This window comes from Poeciliopsis prolifica, unplaced genomic scaffold (assembly GCF_027474105.1).
Source record: "Poeciliopsis prolifica strain line A6 unplaced genomic scaffold, Auburn_PproV2 SCAFFOLD031, whole genome shotgun sequence".
Classification (NCBI taxonomy): domain Eukaryota; kingdom Metazoa; phylum Chordata; class Actinopteri; order Cyprinodontiformes; family Poeciliidae; genus Poeciliopsis; species Poeciliopsis prolifica.
Genome location: NW_026562406.1, coordinates 1636515 through 1657684, shown reverse-complemented (window position 1 = coordinate 1657684; position 21170 = coordinate 1636515). Strand labels below are relative to the sequence as shown.

At 40.7% G+C, this 21170-nt stretch overlaps 1 protein-coding gene across 1 annotated transcript; it reads left to right on the top strand.

Moving 5' to 3' along the window:
• Positions 1 to 1301: 1301 nt before the first annotated feature.
• Positions 1302 to 19216, top strand: cdca2 (cell division cycle associated 2). Its single transcript, XM_055050930.1, has 14 exons — positions 1302 to 1563; positions 1914 to 2064; positions 3226 to 3362; positions 4956 to 5088; positions 5486 to 5631; positions 10898 to 11018; positions 11293 to 11603; positions 12197 to 12248; positions 12341 to 12415; positions 13051 to 13169; positions 13813 to 13869; positions 14107 to 14178; positions 16965 to 17127; positions 17274 to 19216. The coding sequence occupies exons 2-14, from the start codon at positions 1914 to 1916 to the stop codon at positions 18077 to 18079; spliced, it is 2343 nt and encodes a 780-aa protein (XP_054906905.1). The 5' UTR covers positions 1302 to 1563; the 3' UTR covers positions 18080 to 19216.
• The last annotated feature ends 1954 nt before the right edge of the window (positions 19217 to 21170 follow it).

Here is a 21170-nt window from a genome sequence, read left to right as displayed (position 1 = left end):
GTCGTCTGTGGTTATTCAGTTTCGTCAGGCTTCTTTCTGTTCGTTTGCACAGCCCTGGCTGGCGTGGAAGCAGCAAGGCGCACGTTTCATGCGGTCAAGAAGTCCCAGCTGTGGAGAGGGGCTCACTGCTGCGTCTGATCTCGGTGTGCTCAGCTGCAGAACACACTCTGAAACCCCGCAAAAAGGAGGAGCTTTGAGTGTCGTTTCAGACGCTCAAAGCTCAGGTGGTGTGGTTACAGGGTTTGTGGAGATTTCCAGCAGTGCACCTGTTTGGGTTTACGGGTTTGTCTTTGGGGGGTTGGGAGGCTTACAGCACCTCCTTTGAAGCTGTCAGATGAATCACAGAATGAAGTGGTAGCTACATTTAAAATTCTGCAGTTGGTTTTGCACAAGTCAAAAGCAAAGTACTGTCTGACAGGAGCCCAAAACGCTCTTATTTGGAATGAAATCGCACATGATGCGACTAAAAGACAAGCGGAAAACCACAAAGCATTTGTAAAGTTTACAAAATGGTCATTCTGCTTCTTGTGCATTGACCTGTGACATGTGAGCAACAATATCAAGGAGGATGCAACCCAGCTTCAACTGGAAAAAATTGGCATTTTCTGAAAAAAATGCCAATTTTGTAAGCTGAAATGTTTTGGGGCAAATATTGCAGAAGAGTTTCAAGTCGGCTGCAGAAGATCATTATTGTTATAAATGAGCCAGTTTATTAACTATTCCCTCACCATAGATTGTGAGTATTTTGATCCATCTTTAAATAATACGTTTATCCATAAATTCCTCATTTAAAAATGTACAATAAATTTTTCTCAAATAATTTTAATTTTTCTCAAATAATTTTAATTTTTTAAAATAAACTTATGAAGGTGAGTCAACAGATCTCTATTAAATGCTCGTTTTAGATTTTTAATTTTTCTGTTCTAAAGAAAAAAAGGTAAACAGGAACCACTGCCACCAGCAGAGGGAGCTCTGGAGTTAATATAACTAAATTTGTCGCCTTCGTGATAAAGTTTATGATTATTATTATTATTATTATTATTATTATTGTTATTATTGTTATTATATCGTAACTGCAGAAAATAGGTGATTTAATTTTCAAACACTACGCTGAACATTTTGAGCTGATTTCATACGACAAAATGAAGGCAAAGGTCTTACTGGTTGGATATGATCACGTGGTACGGAACTCTTCGGTTCTATTGGTCAGTTTGTATTTTGATGCGATCAAGTGGTGTTCAAGCCGTTGAACAAATGAAAAAATAGTCCCAACGAATATTGCACAATTTTGCATGTTATCTGTGTTCTTCGGTGTAGGCTTATTACCGAGCTGCAATTAGGTCACCTGAGGTTGTAGTAAAACGTACTACGTCCGGTTTTCAGTGCACTGTTTAAAAATTGTATTCGCTGCTCCGCGGAGGGATCTATCAATGGCGCTTCGCTCAACCGTGGAGGGTGATTTGAATGCCTCGTTGCTACACACATATTTTTTAAAGAATATTTTGTAGTTTTTTTTCGACCGTATATGAATATACATTTAGGACGTTTTACATAGGTTTTAAGGTAAGAGTCTGACTTGCTGTTGACGAGTTTTTTTCACCAGTTGTTGCTGCAGTTCACCAACTTCAGGGTCAGGGTGTCAAAACTAGTTAGCTCTGCCGAGCACTTAGCTGCAACTCATACGCTTTCAGTAAGTAGTACTGTGCATTTCTTTTTGTCTGTAATGCATGTTACGTATTTGTCACTCTGGAACCATGTTAAGTTAAAAAAAGGAAGTGTTTCGTCTGCTTTTCTAGAAGCTATTGAGCCCGATGCGCAAATAAATATGGTAAAAAGTAAAATAAAGACGTCCAGATGCATTGTTTACGTTTGCCCGCTCCTCGTGTGACGCCCCAGCAATCTTGTCAACACAGATGTCAGCATGCCAGGCAGTCAGTGAAGCCCCAGTGGAGAGCGCGTCTGCCGCACAGGAAGCCTCGGCGCCGCTGAACTTCTCTGAGCTCACGCCGCGTCGGTTCGGCATCACTATGGAGAGTTTCATTCCGTCCTCATCAAACTGCAAAGGTAAGAAGCCCGATCTGTCGTTGACTGCGAGGATGGCGTGCGATCCACACGTGATCCAAGCCATATTGTTTCTCGTTATCATCGCAGAAATGAGAGTTTTAGCAGGATGTCCTTTATTTTTCCATCCCTGGCGGCATATAATTGGGTGTCTGAAACCTAATTTTAGCAACTCGGCTAAACATGAGCCGCCTCGGTTAAAAATGTGTCACTCAGATGTGAAGCAGCTCATCACATCCAGCTCACTGCAGCCACACGCCATCTTCTGCAACTACACACACACACACACACACACACACACACACACACACACACACACACACACACACACACACACACACAGTAGAGATGTTTATAAAGGCATTTTAACAGCAGAGCTTCATCAGTGCAGTGCATTGCAGAAGTGTTGCACAGTTTTCTGTAAGTTATTACAGTAGAGAAAAACAACCACAACACAACTTGTAATTGTGGAGTTGATTACAATCTATATTTTTTAACTCCCCCACACCCTCCAAAAAAAAAATTAAATCTGAAAAGTGTGGTGTGCATTTGAACATCTCACCAAAAGTGAATCTTTTGCCTGCAGAATCAAGCAGAGGAAAACCCAACACTGTACAGTCATTTTTAATAAATAATAATATACATCCTTATGAGTGTTTGTCAGATTAAAAATGACAAAAATATCAGCAGGTCTTAAGCACACTTTTCATCCTCCATTGCTGTTTTTAATATTTTATGATTATTGATCTAGCGTAAAATTCTAACATTAAACATCATGTTTCATTAAGTGTAAGTAGGAAATGATCATCATTAACAGATGTCTGAAGGGCTTTCAAACATCCGTCTCTTTCTCTTGGTGATTAAGTTTTTAACATAAATGGGTTTTTCAATAATATTCCAGCTTATTGAACTTGTATTGAAAAACATTCACACGTGAAATGGGCATCTTCAGGACGCTACTAACCTAAAGAACTGTTATTTATATCACCAAATCTCTGCCGGATCCGTCCCTCTCATGGTTTGTGGAGCCTGCGTGAGATAGAAATAACGATTGTGACTTGTACGAGGATGGGTCGTTGATGTGAAAAGAGAATCTGTGTAACGTTCCTTCTGACACCAGCCGAGTGTCACCGCTCTCTCCTCCTACTCCTTCTCCTCCTCCAGACAAATCCCGCCTCGCACAGATAAAGGCCCGGCGAAGATCCGGCGTCGGCGTCCGGGGCTCGCCGGAGACGAATTCCCTCATCCGCTTCAGGGCCCAGCAGAGGATGAAGACCCCGCCTGCCTCACACACCCTAGAGGTGGGCGAGATGCTGCTCAGTCTGACAACAGAGCAGCGTTTAGATAAACGCAGCGTTTAGATAGCAGAACATTTGCGGCCAATTTGCTCTTGTATTAGTCATTAGTTCATCTGCGTAGGGACAGTAAATCCTGGACAGAGCAGCGTCCTCAGCGCAGGGTTACTTCATTCTCTGTTTCTGGATGAACCTTTAAGTCACATAGAACATGGATGTTTCTGAGAGCGTAGCTGATGATTAATTGTTTGAATTACTGAGGGAGGTTTTTCTCTTTTTAGTCCCAGAACATGGACAGAAGTTGGTTCATGTGTATACATTTGCAGTTGGGTCATTTCTGCAGTTTTCGCCGTGTTTTCGTGGCAGTATGTGAACACAGCACTGTCGTCCCAACCGGCTTTGATCCCAGAAACCTTTGAGTTTCTGTTTGAAATACCACTAAGTAGCAGCCGATACATCGCCAGCTACAGCTGGGAAAATTACAGTAACATGTAAAAGGCCAACATTTTGAATTTGATTCTGTGTCTGAAATACAAATTTGACTTTTATCTAAAAAGAAGAATTTGGACCACAGGGCATCAGTCCAGCTGTTTTTGTCTTTGGCCAAAATAAACTCTTCATTGATTTGACACAAGTAGGGCAAAATTAAGGCCTGTCACAGTAACAGGTTCTGTTAGACGATAAATCGTCCCAGAAGTTACTGCGATAATTTTGTTGTTTTGAGACCATTTTCCAAGTAATCTAATGGAAATGATGTAATAATGCAGGAACAAATGATTATTAATTTTAAATTCTAATGAACATTTAACATTAGAACTGGAAGACTTTTTAACTATCCAAAAATATATAAAACAACAGAAATAACAAATAAAATGAAATATGAAGTCTCTGTAATATTTTACACCATGTGAAATTAATCAATATAATGTTTTTTGCTTTCTAAAATGAATATATATTTTTAGAGAAGTGCTTTCTGGAGAGACACAATACTTAATTTTAACGCCCTTTACTGAAAGATATTTGACAAATTGGTTTTGATTAAAACTTAAATTAGAAACTTTAACACTTTTTGCTCCGCCTCCAAAAAAGAACCTGAAGCTAGCCAATCAGGGACAAGAGGTGGAGACCAGAAACCGTCAGCCAATGACATTTGCTCATCTGCTCTGATGTGCTGATGATTAAGAAAAAGTTAGCATTTTAATCATTTAGCTTCTCTACTGTGACTGTAACGAAACTTTTCTATATGACAGAGAGGAGAAGTGAATTATGCTGAAAAAGTGTTTAAAAAAGTTTCTGTCGACACTCTGGAGCTTTTTTCTCTCTGAGAGCTACCAGTCCTCCAGTCTGCCCGGGGTGAGTCACCAGAGTGAGACGTTTTTCTAATTGCCTTTAACTCGCGGTGCCGCTGTCTGTGAGGAAATAAAAATATTCAAGTGGCTCTCTTTAAGCAAACCAGGGTTGTGTGTGTGTGATGGATGTGCTTCCTCTCAGTAATATCACTTTGGTAATTTCAAAAGTTTATGAGCTGCCAAGCTGCATCACTGAGTAGATGGTTTATTTTATTATTATGTAATATTTTTTTGCCTTGTCAACCCCCAGGCCAACAGAAGTACCCCCGTCGTCCCCCAGGTCGCCTCCACGCTGAGGCAGAAGATGGCCTCCTTCCAGATCCTGATGGACGTGGCGGAGAGCGACGCCACAGGACGCATCTCCACCGGAGATTATCCGTCTGGTGAGGCGGCCCGCGTCACCGCAGGATTAGTAATTTTCGTTTCTCCGTGGAGATCCACGCCAGGAAGATTTCTTCTTTTTTTTTTTCTTTTCTCTGTCTAATGTCTGGAGACACAGTTCAAAAGCTCAGGATTAACACCCAGCACTGCATAAGCCTCACTCTGACATTTACAGTCAGGCGTTTCTGCTGAGCTCGGTCAAGCTTTGTAAATAGGCCACTTTATAAGTGAGACTTATCTGTCTTTCCTGTAATTGAGGGGTTTTAAAGTCGTTCTGATAAAACGATTTCGTTTTTGTTTCGATGGCGACGTCCCCCAGGTTCCTTTTCGTTTTCTGTGTTTATGTAATTTATTCCCTTTTTTAATATGTATTGTTTTGCTTATTTTCCAACTTGTCAGATGGGCTCAGCTGCAGCGAAGAGAAAGAGAACAACCCACCAGCTGCAGGCAGCAAACCCAGGCCGCCGGCCCCCCCGGACGGCTGCAGCCTGGAGATTAGAGAGGGGAACATCTCCGGCCATCACTCAAGTTTGAAGGAGCAGGAGGTATGCATTTTCTCACACACATACACACACGCATAACTACTGTTTGTTTACAAAAAAGCGACATCATTTTTAAATGAAAGCTATTGGTGACCAAAAAAAGAAGCTGATTGGTTGATTCTTTGCCAGAGGTATTGTTCAGTTATTAAATAGAAAAGCCTGATTTTACAAAAATAAAAAAAAACTCTTTAATCAAATTAGATCATACACAAGCAAATGTTAAAGTCAGTAAAGTTTTTGGGATATTTGAATTTTTTTTTTTTTTTTTTTTTTTTTTTTTTTGTGAGGGGAGGATTTGGATATATGTTTTTCTAATAACAGCCTGGAGTTTATACAGAAAGTTTTCTGGTGATTAACTTCTCCTCCATAAAGGAAGAAACTTTAGGAAAACAAAAATCCACTAGCACAGTTCAGTCATTTTCTAAAACAATATTTGTCTCAAAATATGACTTGATTGAAAAAGTAAATTGTTAATGCAATTTTCATCTAAAAGTCCCATTTACATTATTACTCCAAACTGTTAGAAGCGGAAAAAAAGGTTTACTTTAAAGGTCACTTTTTAAATAGGTCACATCTCCAATCTTCAACAGAATAAATTTACATTAATAGAAATTTTCTCTTTACTTTCTTGTATTAACTTGTAGTTTTAGACTTGTAAAATACATACAATATTTAATAAGCTATTTATGTCAACGCCATTTAGCCTAAATTGAACTTTTTCTAAAGTTTGTTGTTTTATCAAGTCCATTTGAACTTTTCCAAGCCAACACCACAGGAATTTCTGTTGTTTTGCGTTGCTGTTATGCAGTTAAGTCATTTTATCTAGCTTTTCAAAATGTTTTGTTCCCATTTTATTTATTGCAAGGTACTTTGAGACGATATCAACTACTGTCTGAAAGTACCAATAACAGATTGATTCATTAATAGTGTCCAGTCTGTTAGCAGATCCACCATGAAACATTTTGGATGACCAACAGCAATTCACAATAGATATTTCAACTTTCATTAACACATTTTATCACATCTATTTTTACCAACATAAATCTCTTTTAAAAAAAACATACTGCTGCTCACAATAACTGCATTCAGCTGTATTTTTCAATATATTTAGATTTAGTTTTGCTGTCATGTAGCTTTGGGTGATTGTAAACATCCATCGTGTAACTAATGATAAAAACTGCAATAATAGCCATTTCCACAGCATTTTGTTTTCTACCTTTGTGTTTATTCTTAGGATATCATACCTGTGTATGGATTCATTTTAGATTCGGTTTCTGTGTGAATTTCTCCTTTCACAGCTGCAGGTTAGTAAGTATAAGTGTAATTGTGTGACTGAAAGTTCTGTATTTCACTTAGCAGCATAAAACACATTAAATCCACTAATCCTATGGAAGAAAGCACAAACTGCCCTTTTTGTTTTTCGTGGTCATTAAGCAGAAACAATAACATCCACCTAGAACATTTACATCTTCATCTCCCAATAAGTAAACAGCAGTGTTTAGATGGCATTGCTGTCACGGTGAGAATCGACTGTTGTAGGTGAGGAAGCCTGACGGTAGCTACATGTTCATTCTTCTGCCTCGTTCCAGAGCTTTAAGTGTCTTATCTGCCTTGGCTCGTCAGTGCCACTCGACGGCAATTTCACCAACAGTCCTGCAAGCATTCCTTTATTTCTGCTCGGTTTAAAGCCGTTATTTGTGCTTTTACTTTCATCTGCTGTTGAAAATCAAGGGAGACGCCTGTTGCTGTTGTTTTTCTCTTCTTCAGTCTGGGATTATCGGTGTCTTTCATGCTCTGTTCTTTGTGTTATGTGCCAGTCACCCTTTGCGTAGCGTCATCTCCGAAATGGCATACAATTTTAGCGCGTAGACTCATTTTGCTCTGCACGGTGGCATGTGCATCAGGTTTAACCAAGCTGTAATAATTCATCCAAAGAGCTGAAAGGTAAATGTAAAAGGATAAGTATTTATAGGCCTGATCCCTCAGGGTTACTAAGCACACCTATGCATCAGCAAGGAGCAAAACACTTATTAAATTCTGATTTAGCTACAGCTACGCAGCAGGTGTGACTACAGAGACCTTTTCACCACTGCTCTACTTCAGAGCCTTCTTTAATAGAATAAGATCAAGTGATGCCTTTCTATGAAGCGCTCAGCTGTGAAGTCATACAGGGAGCCACAAAGAGTACTCCATATTTAGAAATATTGCCATGTCAGCTCTGTGACTCTAAGTGGTTTTCCCCTCTCTCATGCCTTCCTGTTCCTGCTTTAATCTGAGATGAAAAGGTCCAAGTGCTCTCATCGTTTCTATGGCCACTTTGCAGCTGTTCACTCAGTCCAGTCACTGAATTCTTCGTCTGCATTCGGGTTTCCAGACTGGATGTTGATCATATCATGGAGCTGTGATGACGGTGACAGTCAGGCTCACATTTCCAACTTGTACACAGAGTAACATTGTCTTCTAACTGTCCACCTTACGAACGAGTTTGAAGGTGAAACTCTGGTGATATGCTGATGAAAGTTTGGTGTTTATCTATCAGCTCATCAGGTTTGTCTGGATCTGTTCTGATTTTCATCAATCATTAGTTTCCACTGTAGTCTGAAGTCTTGAATGTTTGGTTTTGAGTTGCATCATCGTTGATGAAAGAGTTGATCTTAAGGGATTTCATTGGATTTATCATCTCTTAAAGCTTTTTTTCTTTCTTTCTGTCTTTCTTTTATTCTGATTTACTTTTGATTAAAAATGCGTTCATTCATATAGTGTGAAGACAAGAGAAAAAAAAAACGCCTCAGAGCATGTTAATTAAACCTGCTATTTTTCTTTCTCCTCTTTTGATTCTCTATTTTTTTTTCTTTTCCCTTCTTCCTTTGTTCCCTGAGCAACCAAAGTCTTGTACTAAGAAAAGAACCTAGAGGAAAATAAGTCACTCTATCCAACATAGCAAACCACAGAGGTCCTAAAGAATTAATGTAGTCAATAAATGGGTGCCATTTAAGAAAAATCGATTAAAATTGCAGTTTCGCATAAAAATAAATTTTCGCAATTTTAAGGAGCAACTCGACTTCCTTAAGGCGCAGAGATGGATGGTGGTTTATACGGTTTCATAGCAACAGAAGCAATACCAGGTGGGGAAAAGAGAGGCGCTGAGACGTTTGTCATTGAAAACATGAGCCTCCAAACAGAGCAATTACAGATGATCTGTGTTCTTAAAACTTTTGACAAAGTGAAAAGATAACAGATGAAAAATCCAATCCAAATGTTCAGAAATTGTTTTTAAGGTAGAACATGCGATTCAGAGAATCGCAGCTGTCTATGAAGCCACAAAGTATTTTTGATAAGTTTTGTTTTGAAAAGTGGCTCACTCATCAGACAGTCTAATTCCACAGCTCTTTTACCCAAGAAGGGAAAACAACAGAACAGAAATTAAATAAAAGTGTCTAATTTGAAAATTAGAGAAATAAATGGGAAGCGTTCCGATTAAAATCAGTAAGATAGAAATCGCCACACGAAAAAGAAAGGAGCCATAAGCTATCGCTGCATCTCTTATCTCAATTTTTGAGATCAAGATAAAATTTTCTTTTTTCAAAAATATCACTAGCTGTATTTCCATTCCAAACACATGCAAAACTTCAATAAGCTGCTATTGTAAAAACAACACAATTTTGCTGTGTTTCCAGGAAATAAGAATTAAATTAATTTTGTTCATGTGATGTTATTGAAAAAAAAAGTGGTGCCATCATCCTCCTACCACTTCCTGTTGTCGATTTTGTGGTTTCTGCCAGTAGTAGAATCCGATTGTTGATCACGACTTACAATGAGAAAAATGTTTCCATTGCAGTTTGTAACATACACAAACTTGAAAACTGCTAAACCTCATCCTAACACACAAACTTTATATTGAAAAACATTTAGTTTTTTTTATTTAGTTTTTTCTCCAAAATCTGTTTTCGTAATTTGAATTTGCGCTATTATATGGACAATGCAAACGCACGTACTGGTATTGCTGTACGGAAAATTTGGACTCCTGGTATATAAGCAAATGTTTATCTTATCCCAAAGAGTTTGGCAGGAAAACCGACGTTCCAAACGGGTCTGGAGTGGATGATTTGCAAAAGGGAAGGAATGATTAAAACGTGACTCCCTTTAGTGTCGCAGAGACACTATTTGCCAGCGGCCATATTTAAGAGAAGCACTTTTAAGAAATGAGTCTGCTGTGACAGATGCACGAACGCTTTTTGCATATAGGTTGTTGCTGCATCAGCCAAATTTTTCCGCTTACTTGGTGAGGAGCGACGCCTTCACTGCTCCATTGTCAGAGGAAACTCTTTACTGGCTGACAATTTACCTTTGGCAGCACCCTGAGAAGAAAACTACAAATATGTTGTATTTAATCCACTGCACCAAGCAAAGCTTGTATTTGCTCTGCAGTTTCCCCCACTCATCTTTCATTCATACGGTGGTGTGTCAGTGACTCAGCCAGCAGACAATGTAGCTATGAATCAGTTTGTAGCTTTGGATAGCTCACATTCTGACTGTCAAAAGGACACCTTTTTTATGAAAAAAACATTAAAATGCTTTCCAGTTTTGAATTGTAGAAAGACCTATCATCTCCTTTCCATTGGAAAGTGTTTAAAAAACTGATCTCACAGGAAAATACAAAGAGATGAGTGATAAAATTAGCATTTTTGAATAATAGTTTACAGACAGATTCTTTTTGTCACATTTAAATGTCTTAGAATATCATCAAATTGCTGTTATATCAAAACACAACCCGAGTAAATACAAAGCAAAGTTTGTCAACGAGTCAGCAAGGAAAAACTTCTGCTCAAACCAGCGTGGTACTGTGTCAAAAACCCACAGACCATCAACTTTTGGAATGTTTCTTTTTTTCTCACTTTTTTCACTATTTTATAATTATTACATTTAGCATAATTGTTGCCTCATACTTTTTTTTCTTGTCAGAAACTTGCTCATTTCGTGCTTGCTATTTTTCATCAGGATAAATTGGAACGCATGTATTATTGAACTGAAGTGATTTTTCTCGTTAAGTGCCTCCAGACGACATTCGTTGTGAACTGGCGCTGTAGAAATAAACCGAATCGAATTCACTTTTTTGCCCCTCATCTTGCCTCTGGCGTTCTGAGGCGTCCCCTGGTGGCCCTAAATAAAACCATTTTATCCTGGAGCAGACTCCCATTCAGCAGCAGCATGATGTCCTTTCAACTGCAGCCCAGATTCACTGAGTATCCCCGACTTTCCCTGCTAACAGGATGCTTCCTGTAAACACCAAAGCCCAGGCCCACCTCCCTCTGACGACCCCTCAGCCGTTTCAGACTCCCAGCCCCTCCACATCCCCTCTCTTCCCACTCTGCTGGAGATGAAGCTCCCAGGTAAACACACACACACTCACACACACACACACACACTGAGGGAAGCTGGCCTTTGATCTTGTTTTAGTCTAACCTTTGAGATTTAATGCTCAGTGCAGCTCTTTTTTTTTTCCACTCTAACCTTGTCTGCAGGGCTCCATTGTTATGTACCAAGCTGTAAAACCTTACTTGTTTGCACACAATTATGAGTAAATTATAGATTCAGCTGCACACAAGTGCTTATGCTGAAATAAAACTGGCAGTAATATTTGTAAATTTTGCTGCTTTTCTCCAGTAAACGCGGACGAGTCGCCTGCGGTGAAGAAGAAGAAGAAGCAGGTGCACTTCGGGGGTCCTTTATCTCCCGAGTTCTTCGATAAGAACTTGCCCCCCAGCACACCGTTAAAGAAGGGGGGCACCCCTGCACGGGCGGCCACCCCCGGCAGGGGCCTGCAGCCGCGCTCGGTGCTGAAGACGCCGCAGAGGAGCGACTCAGAAGACCAGCTGGAGCTTCTCAGCCTCGCTGCGTTCGGTGCTTCTCCCACGTTCTCAATGCCTCGCAAACACAGAGTGGCGCAGGAGAGAGAGGACGGCGAGGACGGACAGGTGTGGGTGGTGTTACACCTGTCTCTACGAGCAATAAATCAATTAATCTCACAATAAATTACAATCATTCATTTTCATTTGGACAACAGTCATTACAGAAATGCTCTGCTGCAATATCGTAGAAACGCAGGTGAACCTTTGACACATAGTACAACCCAAGGTTATTATAGTTAACTGAAACTAACAAAAACTGAAACTGAGAATGTATTTTTGGTAAGTGAAATAAATGACAACAGTAATCAATGTGGTAAAACTAACTAAAACATGCTGACATCATGGACACAACATCCTTTTTGTGGTTATGAGTCTATTGGCATTTCAAACTGATGTGCAGTTAATTTTCTTTCGCATTAGCAGTTATGAGGTTACGGCTGATTTTGGTAGTTTTGTTTTTTGACCTCAAAACAACGATATTAATGTTGATTGCAATAATTTCTGGGACAATTTATCGTCCAATAAAGCTTACCAAGATGGTGTTTGTTTGGTGCTATAATTATCAACACATTATCAACAAAATTCTTAAAATTGCTTAAAATTTATGAAGTTTGTTGTATTAAAGCTGAAGACAAATATCCACTTTTTTTCCCCCTCAGATTGTTTTCCCGTCCCTGGAGGAGATGGACTCGGCTGCGTCGAGTGAAGCAGGTTGAGCAGAACTCTTCTGGTGTTGATGTTCTTGTTTTCGTCCTGCTGTCTGTGACAACCATGTTTTTTTTTTCTTATCTTTGTATTTCTAGATTGTCCTTTTAATGCTCAGCTGTTAAATTTAAACATGGTTTTTCACGAGGAGTCGCTCTCTCAGCATCTGCGAGGTAAACCGCTTCTCGTGCTTTCCACATTTTCATCTCCGTAATTAAATCAAAGGAATGGGAGGATTTGACTCTCGTGTTTCAGTTGCTTCTCTTAAGTAGTGGCTGCCTGGAAACAAACAGATCATATGTTTTATTAGGTTATTATTCCAGTTTGAAGTGTGATGAGCAGACTTTTCCTTTTTCCCCTTTGACATGATTCTCTTTGCTACGTTACCTCAGAGCTCCTGCCTCCTCATCCAGAGCAATTTGATGCTTTTTAAGATTCAGCTTAAATTTGTTTGTCAGAATCGTCTTCAGGAGGCTTGCGTTCATTTATTTATGTATTTATTTTCAGCCCTGACAGAAGTTGATAAGCAAATAGTTGGTGGAATATTTTGATGTGTTCATATTTGAAACACAAAAGTATTTTCCATGCATGGTTGTTGTCCTGCTGCATCCTACGCCTGCTGTTCTTACTAGTCTCTACCATCTTTCCCACGTATTAAAGGTATTAGCAGTTACTGTGCAATATCTGGACACATTATCGTAACTGCCCATGAAATTAGAGTCATTATCAACCGTAGCTGAAGGCCAGTTGTTTAAAGCTTAAGTCAGCTGATTTGCTGCTGCTTCTTTTTTTCTCCCATTTGCCTCAGAATCCGACTCGGAACCGAACCGAACCTCTCAGACGGATCAGTCGACGGCCGAGGAGAAGCAACTTGACGGCGACGCTGAAAGTCCGACTCCGATCCCGTCCACCAACAGAAGAGTAAAGGTGTGACCCCATCCTGACTAAATGTCAAGATCAAGTATCTGTGATACTTGATCTTGACTTCACCCTGGCTGAAAGAGCAGCCAGGATGAAGTCATTGTGTTTATCTAATTGTTTGAACTGTAAATGTTTAATTCAGCTAGGGATATCAAAAAAGTCCTAATTTCATTCATAAGAAATTTCTTATGAAGCCGGCAGATTCCCTGATGCTGACATGTTCAGTGAAAACTAGAATAGAAAAGACATGTGCTTTCTTTGCTGTTCTTTCTGTGCAACAGCAGCAAAGTGACAGGCAACAACCAATAGACTCACACAAAGATAGAGTATAAAGAACAAAACTACTGCACAGTAATGGCAAAATTTCAAAATAAATACTGTCGTTATAAAGAAAAAAATGATGGCATCAGTCAGACACAAGAAGCTGCCAGTTTTCCCTCCATCATCCCCCATCAGGAATCTGCACCTGAGAAAATACTGGAGAAATCAGTTTCTATTCTAACACATGAAACTTTACTTGCATTTAATTTTTTTTATTTGAGCAAAGTTCATCCTCTTACAATAGATTTTTTTCTTTTGTGGCTTTTTCTAATACAAGGCAGCAAAGCTTTTAATTAGTCTGTAAACGTGTGAACTCGTCTCTCCACAGAACAAGGAGTCGCCTGAAAGCGAGCCTCCAGCGCGGCTCGGCAAGCAAAAGAGAAAGGTATGCTTCCACCGCTCAGTCTCTCCCTGATTCGTGCTTGTCGAACTCTTCAGTTGCCAAATAAGATCAACTTTTTAATAATTCAGGGGTCATTGCCCGCTCCCGTCTAATCTACTGCTTAATTCCTTCTGGATATGAACCTAATCACGCTCTAAAACTTCCACTCGGTGTGTGGAAGAGCGCGGCAGACACACAGTGCGTATGAAGTATCCTCAGGCCAACTGTCTGTTCCTCCAGCAGTCAGAGGACGGCGAACCCCTGAAGAGGTCGACGCGATCCGCTGCCAAGTCGGCCTGCAGGAAGATGAAGGTGGGTCTGCTTGCTACATTCCTCTTCTCTGAGGATTCTGCACACATAACCCCGGAGGCCAGACAGTGATGTGTGCGCGATCTCACTCCGACTTACTTCGCTCGAGTTTAGGAGAGAGATGTAGAGCTCCTAAATGTGTATCTATCTCTATATGGCCGAGCAAAAATGTCAAATTAAAACTATACTGGGGGCGCACAACATTTTTAGTATTTTTCCTTTTTATTATGGTACCGTCGCGAGGAATTGCGTTAATCATTGAGTTCAAAACAAAGGAGGGTCTTGCAGGTGTGGTAGATCTAAAAATGCAAACTACATCCTACCTTTTTCAGGTTTTTACATTTGTTTTTGCCCATATTAAAACATCTTTTAATATGTCACTAAAACTAGTCTCTACATGACAGTCAAACTTACTGAAGGTTGCTGTACCAAAAACACTGGTTAGTTATTATTATTAAATAACGCAGAAAAACTGTTGAAGAATAACTCAATCACTTGTATTCCTCCTTTTTCTCACTCCCCGTGTCCGCTACGCTACACGCAGGCCCGTTGCCATTGCAGCTGACAACAGCTCCACTGGTAAATGTTTTTTGTTTTATTGAACACCAAAAAAACATGCAGGCATTTCCCAAACAAGGAACAGAACCTTCAGTCTGTTACAGTATTACGTTTTCAGGCTTAATGTTTATTTTGCAGTTGTTAATAAATGATCGTCTGAACACAACTGTGGTTAAACACCTGAACGTTTATGTGGATAACCTTTTTTTTTTTACTTTGTTTTTTAACTAAACAGAAACACACCAAATTCTGCATCACATACATGTTAAGGTTGTCAAAGTCAAGCTAGCATAGCTACTACCCTCTTCCTCTCTATTGTTTTTTTTTGTGTTTTGTTTTTAATGAAGGTTTTCCTGACCTTGTTGTCTTGTTGTTGCAGCATTGATGAGTAGAAGCAAAGCATTGCATCCCTTTTTCTTTTATGTGTCCTCTGCACGTTTAAGATTTCTAGTCTTATGTTGACAACTTGACAGTAAAACCAACGGTGGTCATCGTCAACCAATAGTTTGTGTCCTCCTGCATGGTGGGATGTAGTGAGAGTGATGTCACAATGTCAGCTTACTTTAAGTTGTCAACTTAAAGTAAATCCTGTCAGTGCAGGAATCTGAACGTTTTGTTGGTTGAATACTTCAGCTAATCTTAAAGAACTTCCTGCTCTTTCTCCTATCCACTCAGTTTTCCAACTAGTTTGACAGTCTTCATAGTCAAACAAGTAAAGACAACATGACCCTTATAAAGTCAAAAATTGGACGCATGCAAGTTTTTTCTTTGCATAACACTCGTCACAGTATGCAAATGCTTGAGTTTCAGTTGGGTGTTTCTGAGGTTTGTAAAGTGCTTGAATGTAAAAAGTCCACTTTTTTTTTTTTGCAAGCCTAAATTCGGAAAGCGTTATAACAGCTGACACCATTTATTTTTACACACCTAAAAAAGACACTTTTTTTCCTCTCGCTGTCTGAAGTTAAATCCGATTAATGCCGACATTTTATGAGACGTAAAATTATGTTACATTTTACTTTACCTCCTCCCTGCTTTGGACCGTTGAATACTGTCATAATAGCATATAATAGGGAATTCAAACTATCTTTTTAAGTTCATTTGTATGGGTTTTTTTATCTCCAAAGTGTGATGAAGGAAAAGTTTGAAAACCGTTTGAATGTTACCGTTGAAACGGTCTACCGACCTTGCATTGACGAAAATAATCCAGTCCCAACCTGTCGATCCATGATCAACAGGTTTGTTTCTACTGGTTTTGAAATGACATGTAGTGTCAGGGCAGCTGTGGCTTTTATGTCAGGAATATGGTTGTGCATGTAATTAATCGTTTTGCGATGAGTTTTTTATTTCTAACCCAGAGTCTGACTGCATTTATAAAATATGCATCTAATCAACCATAAAACAGAACTTTAGGAAGAATATAAATTGCTACATTTAATTCTTCATGCCGCGATACAGAAGATAAAGTTAGATGTCCGTGGATTTTTCCAAGTTAAAGTTTTGGCCTAAGTTGCTTAAATGAATGGATAAAATTCAATGGAGTATCTGTTCATTCAGCTTATGCTGTTGGAAAAAGCTTCAAAAACTTAACTTAAAAATATATGTACAGAGTTGGATTCTAAAATCCATTGTCCTCCTAAAATTAGCAAAGTTATAAATAAGTTTGTTCTTGTTTAAATTGATTTTAATGATCTCTTTGGCTCTATTCCAAAGAGCCAAAGAGATCGTTAATTAGATCAATTAACGTTGATCTAATTAACGTTAGATCAATGTTAATTGATCTAATTAACACTATCTAATTAACATTAGTTAATTAGATCAATTAACTAACCTTGAATTGATCTAGCTCTTTGATGCATGAGTGAAACATTGTTGTATTGACAAATTACTAATTCTACAACAATTATTCACTACAGCTAAAGAACAAAGAAAAAACAAGATGCAGACACATTACATCTTGATTGACCCAGTTCTGAAGTACCTCAGATATTTATTATTTCTGGCTGAATGTGTCGAATTTTTTATTCTTTATTAACTTGCTCTAGTTTGTCAGGAGGTGGCAGTGTGCTGGAGTCCATTAAAGAGACTAATATGCAAGAACACCATCAACACCAACACATGACCAAGAAAACAGTTTGAAAAAAGAGATTAGATGTGTACATTTCACCACACGAGTCTATATCGACCAGACTACTGTTTTAACCTTTTGTTTTCTTCCTAACATTGTTGTACAGGTGGCCCAGTCAGCCGCCCGCCGCTGGAATAAGGATGTAGATTACTCTCTTTACGGTCCACGCGTGTACGCCTCCAAGAACCCCATCCTGAGTCCCATCATGGAGAGGTCGCCCTTCATCCAGCGGACTTCAGCCGGACAGCAGACCTTTGAGAGCCCCACAGGTATGTCCATCTTTAGATGCAGTCACTGATTGTGTTCGTGGATTTTTTTGTTCAGGAGAGTCCGAGAAAACTGTGTGGTTCTTTGCAGAAAAGGTAGAAGTGAAACAAAGTGCTGAGATTTTTTTTCTATTTTTCCCTCTTAACAGCCACACGTCAAGGATATGTCATCAACCTTCAAATGCCATATGTTACTCTCCATGGAGAGGATTGCACAGAGGGAAACTTTTCCATTAAATCCGTCAGCCTTCCTAGCTGTAGCCCAGGGAGGGACAACAGGCAGCCAAGGATTACAGCCAAGAGAGGACGGAAGAAGAGAAAGGTCAGTGTTGCTGACTGCGAGGCGCTTCGGGAGGAAATCACAGAGCAGCAATTAGAAGTTGACGTTTCAGAGGGAACTCTGCCGATGCTCACCAAGAGAGAGCAACGTGAAGCCGACCTAGAAGAGCCCTCTGCTGATATCCTCCACACAGACTCCAGCAAATCGGAATACGACCCAAGTACATTGACACCAACTTCCAGCTACGCTCCTTCAGGTGAAGACTCCGGCAAAACAGAACCAGCCAAAAAACAAGCTAAACGAGGCAGAAGGCGCCCCGCCCTGCTGGAACCACATCAGGCAGGGGAGCAGCAACCCGACTGCGAGGGGAATGGGAATCAGGAGGAGGAAGGGGGACCCAATGTGGACCTCGCCCCTTGGCAGGCTGATTTTAATTTTGAGGACGTGTTCAAACCTGTTGCCACCAGAGGGCAGCGCACGGTACGCCGCAGTCTGAGGAACCAGGCGAACTCCGAGCACGAAAGCACCGGACTCACCTGGGTGCCTCACACCTCCCCCGAGTCAATCAAAGAGACTCGCAGAAGGACCCGCAACAGACGGCTCAGCGAGGCGCTGCCTGTCCAGCCGGCTCTCCCAGAGGAGACGCAGGACCGGACTCCTCATCGAGCCAAATGACACCAGGGAAGTCATAATTTCTTCAACTCGGATCCGTTTATCTTGAATCGAGTCGATTTGTCTTAGGAGACTGATTGTTGCACATTACTTGGAAGAAAGCATCGACAGTTTTGTTCCCTATGAATTATTTGATCTGACTTCAGTTTCCCTCGAGTAACGAAGTCAGTCAATACACTAAGAGCCCAATGATCTCTGCTGACCGCCTCCTGATCAATATCACCCACTCAGCTGGTAATCACAGTGCGTCTTCAGCCCCCCTCTGTCCCACTCTGAAGTCACTGGATCAAGCATCTCCTAGTCAATACCGACTAGGTGGACAGATAAAGATGGCTTCATTGCTAATATGTGGGATCTGTGATTTTATTTCTTTTAAACTTTAAATTTTATTTCTTTTAAAGTGCTCAAATATGAAGCAGCTTTTTTTCAAATCATCTTCTGTCCTTGAAGTGTCCAAATGTAAAACAGTCCAGCTGCTTCTCTTTGCATATGTGTTCACATCCAGTTCCAGTAAAGCAGTTTTTCCTCTCACTTACAGCCTCAGACCTCTTCCTCTTTAGCCGGACAAACTGCTGCGTAAACGGCCGTTCAGATTTCCATTTCCAAACTGGTCGTGTATTGACCCATAACCTCGCCGACCGTCCGCCTGTTATAGATTCAAATCAGCTGCTCGCCGCTTTCCCGATCCATCTATCTGAGAAGAACAGAGGGAGCGGTAACAAATTGAGTTTCAAATTCAGTTCACATCGGGAAATTGGCTTCCCCCCATCCTCCCGAATGATGCATGACTGTAATCTATCCATCATTGGGTAATTGACTACCTCCCTTCACATCAAGTCACTCACTTGGCTGAAGGACGCTGGAGGTTTCTGGCTCTGCGGAGTAAATGTGTGTCTCTGTGTGTGCCAAGGCCCCGTCTGTCCCCCCACCGGAAGACGGATGGACACAATCATGAGCTGTAATGTATGGTATGTGGATGCAGTGTAGCAACACTGCCATCTTGTGGACATTTTGATGAGTTGCACCCCAACTTAAACTATCAAATGTGCACTAAATACGTCTCAGATGCTGAATTTATATTAAATTGATGCGGAATAACTTTTTCACTTGTAGTATATAAAAAGCTTTAACATTTGTTGACCTGGTGTTTGAATCTCTGTCTCTTTTTGTCTCTAGTGGCCTTTATTTTACAGTAATCCGACAGGAAAAGGGGAAAGACCTGCAGCAAAAGGAACCAACGACGGGAGGCGAACTTCACGGTCGATAGTCTCTGTAGTCCGGGTTGCCACACGACGCCCCGAGCTTTTCTAGTGTTTGAGTCCACAACCGAACTGCTGCACGTCTCATACAAGTGTGGGTGTGTGTGGAAGCAGGGTGAAGCCCCCTCTCCCTGGCAGACGGGCATAGTGAAGACGGCTTAACACCAGAACAATGGGGTCCTTTGACCAAAAACGACGCCCCCAAGACATGTGGCCTCCTGTCACCTTGGCAACCCCCCATGGGATGGAGAGTGGGGTGACAGCTGGAGGGGAGGACTCAAAAAAAAATGGAGTCTATTTCTTCCCACTGAATCTCTCCCACTCTGTTTTTTTCTCGACCTCCTCTCCCGGTCTTCCTGGACGCCTGGGCTCTCGTGAATGTGGGTTACATCTCACTTTACAACTTCATGGGATTGACCTTGAGGGGGTTTGACGGGAGGAGGGGGGCCTCACCAGCTAACTAGTTCGGGGAGAAATCGAAAAATAAAGGCCGACCATAAATCAGCTCTTTATAGGCTCAGGGATACGAGCAATTGACAAATTTGGGGCGGCCCCGCGCCGTTTTACACACTGTACGCTTGATTTTCCGCCTCATTTTGAGCACAAGTTACACGAGCCTCGTCATTTAGACACCCGTTTCAATTAGTTAATTAGTGACTGAATGGTCTTAAGTTGTCTGGCCTTTCTGAGCTCGTTGCGGTGAGCCTCTATTATCGATGCTGAGAGGGTATTTCTCTGAGCTCAACGCCACTCTCCTGTGGAGTGAAAGACGAGCGGGAGGAGGGCGCCGGAACAAAGGCGGCGCAACAACAAGAGACCCTCCAGCTCCACTCTTTGCTCCGCTGTCACAGCGCGTCTCTGTGCGCACAGCTGTGATTGGTTTAGACCGGCTCCGGACAGCTGCCGCTACCGCTGCAGCAAGGACATTTATCCCCAGGAACTGCAGCTTGTCCCGTTTTGTTAGTTGCTGTTGTCGTCGTTGCACTCAATCAGATATTCCCTTCAAGTCAACTTTGGTTGTCTTTTTTAAATAATCAAACTTTTCGAGAAGGCGCTCTCGCCGTCGGATGAGGCCAAATCTGAACTCATTATTCTCATTATGTTGCGTCTCAGGTGGTGTGAAGCCGCACACCACCTGAACACACCACCCACCTCTGAATTTCATTTAGGGGTAGCAGAGTTACGACTGTCCTATCCATGCCACACTTTTTAGAGTTTTGTGTGGGAGGGGAAAAATAAAAAGTAAAGAAATCACAAAAACCCACTGGTAATGTAATAGTGTGATCCCGTGTCAGATAATATCTCAATAAAACATTAAAGGTTTGCATTTAGAAAAGCTGAGGAACATTGATAAGTTCATAAGGCAGCTTCCCAAGTTGCCCGTTTCTTTTATTTAGAACCATACATCCTGTTCAACCTAAAGTATATCAAATTTTACTGCAAGGACAAGGTATTTGATCTTCATTCAAATAAACTTTTGAGTTTTTTATTTTTGTGCAAATTTTTACTCATTTTCACCACTTTGTGGACAACTAAGTGAGCAAATAGTCCCACGGTTTAGGAACGAAGCTCAAAATGCTAACTTCCCATTTGTCAATGAAAGCAGCATCAGTAGTATTAAAAGCAGAGCATATGTTGCACTATATTAACATATTTCTTGCTAAAAATGTGCTAGCTGATGATGATGCAGTTATAACAATATTTAACGTCAAGAATACTGTCTTTGCGCTCAAGTTGCGCTTTTATGCAGATGACTCTTTAATTCTCAGTAATTGTGTGATTTGTTTGAACCTTTCACGGAAGTCCAAAGCTACTGGAAACACGCTTCTGATATG

Coding starts and splice junctions, on each gene's coding strand:
- cdca2 (XM_055050930.1), top strand. CDS start 1,914: ATGTCAGCATGCCAGGCAGTCAGTGAAGCCCCAGTGGAGAGCGCGTCT. Junction 13,870..14,106: donor TCGGCAAGCAAAAGAGAAAG/GTATGCTTCCAC, acceptor CTGTTCCTCCAG/CAGTCAGAGGACGGCGAACC. Junction 17,128..17,273: donor GACCTTTGAGAGCCCCACAG/GTATGTCCATCT, acceptor CCCTCTTAACAG/CCACACGTCAAGGATATGTC.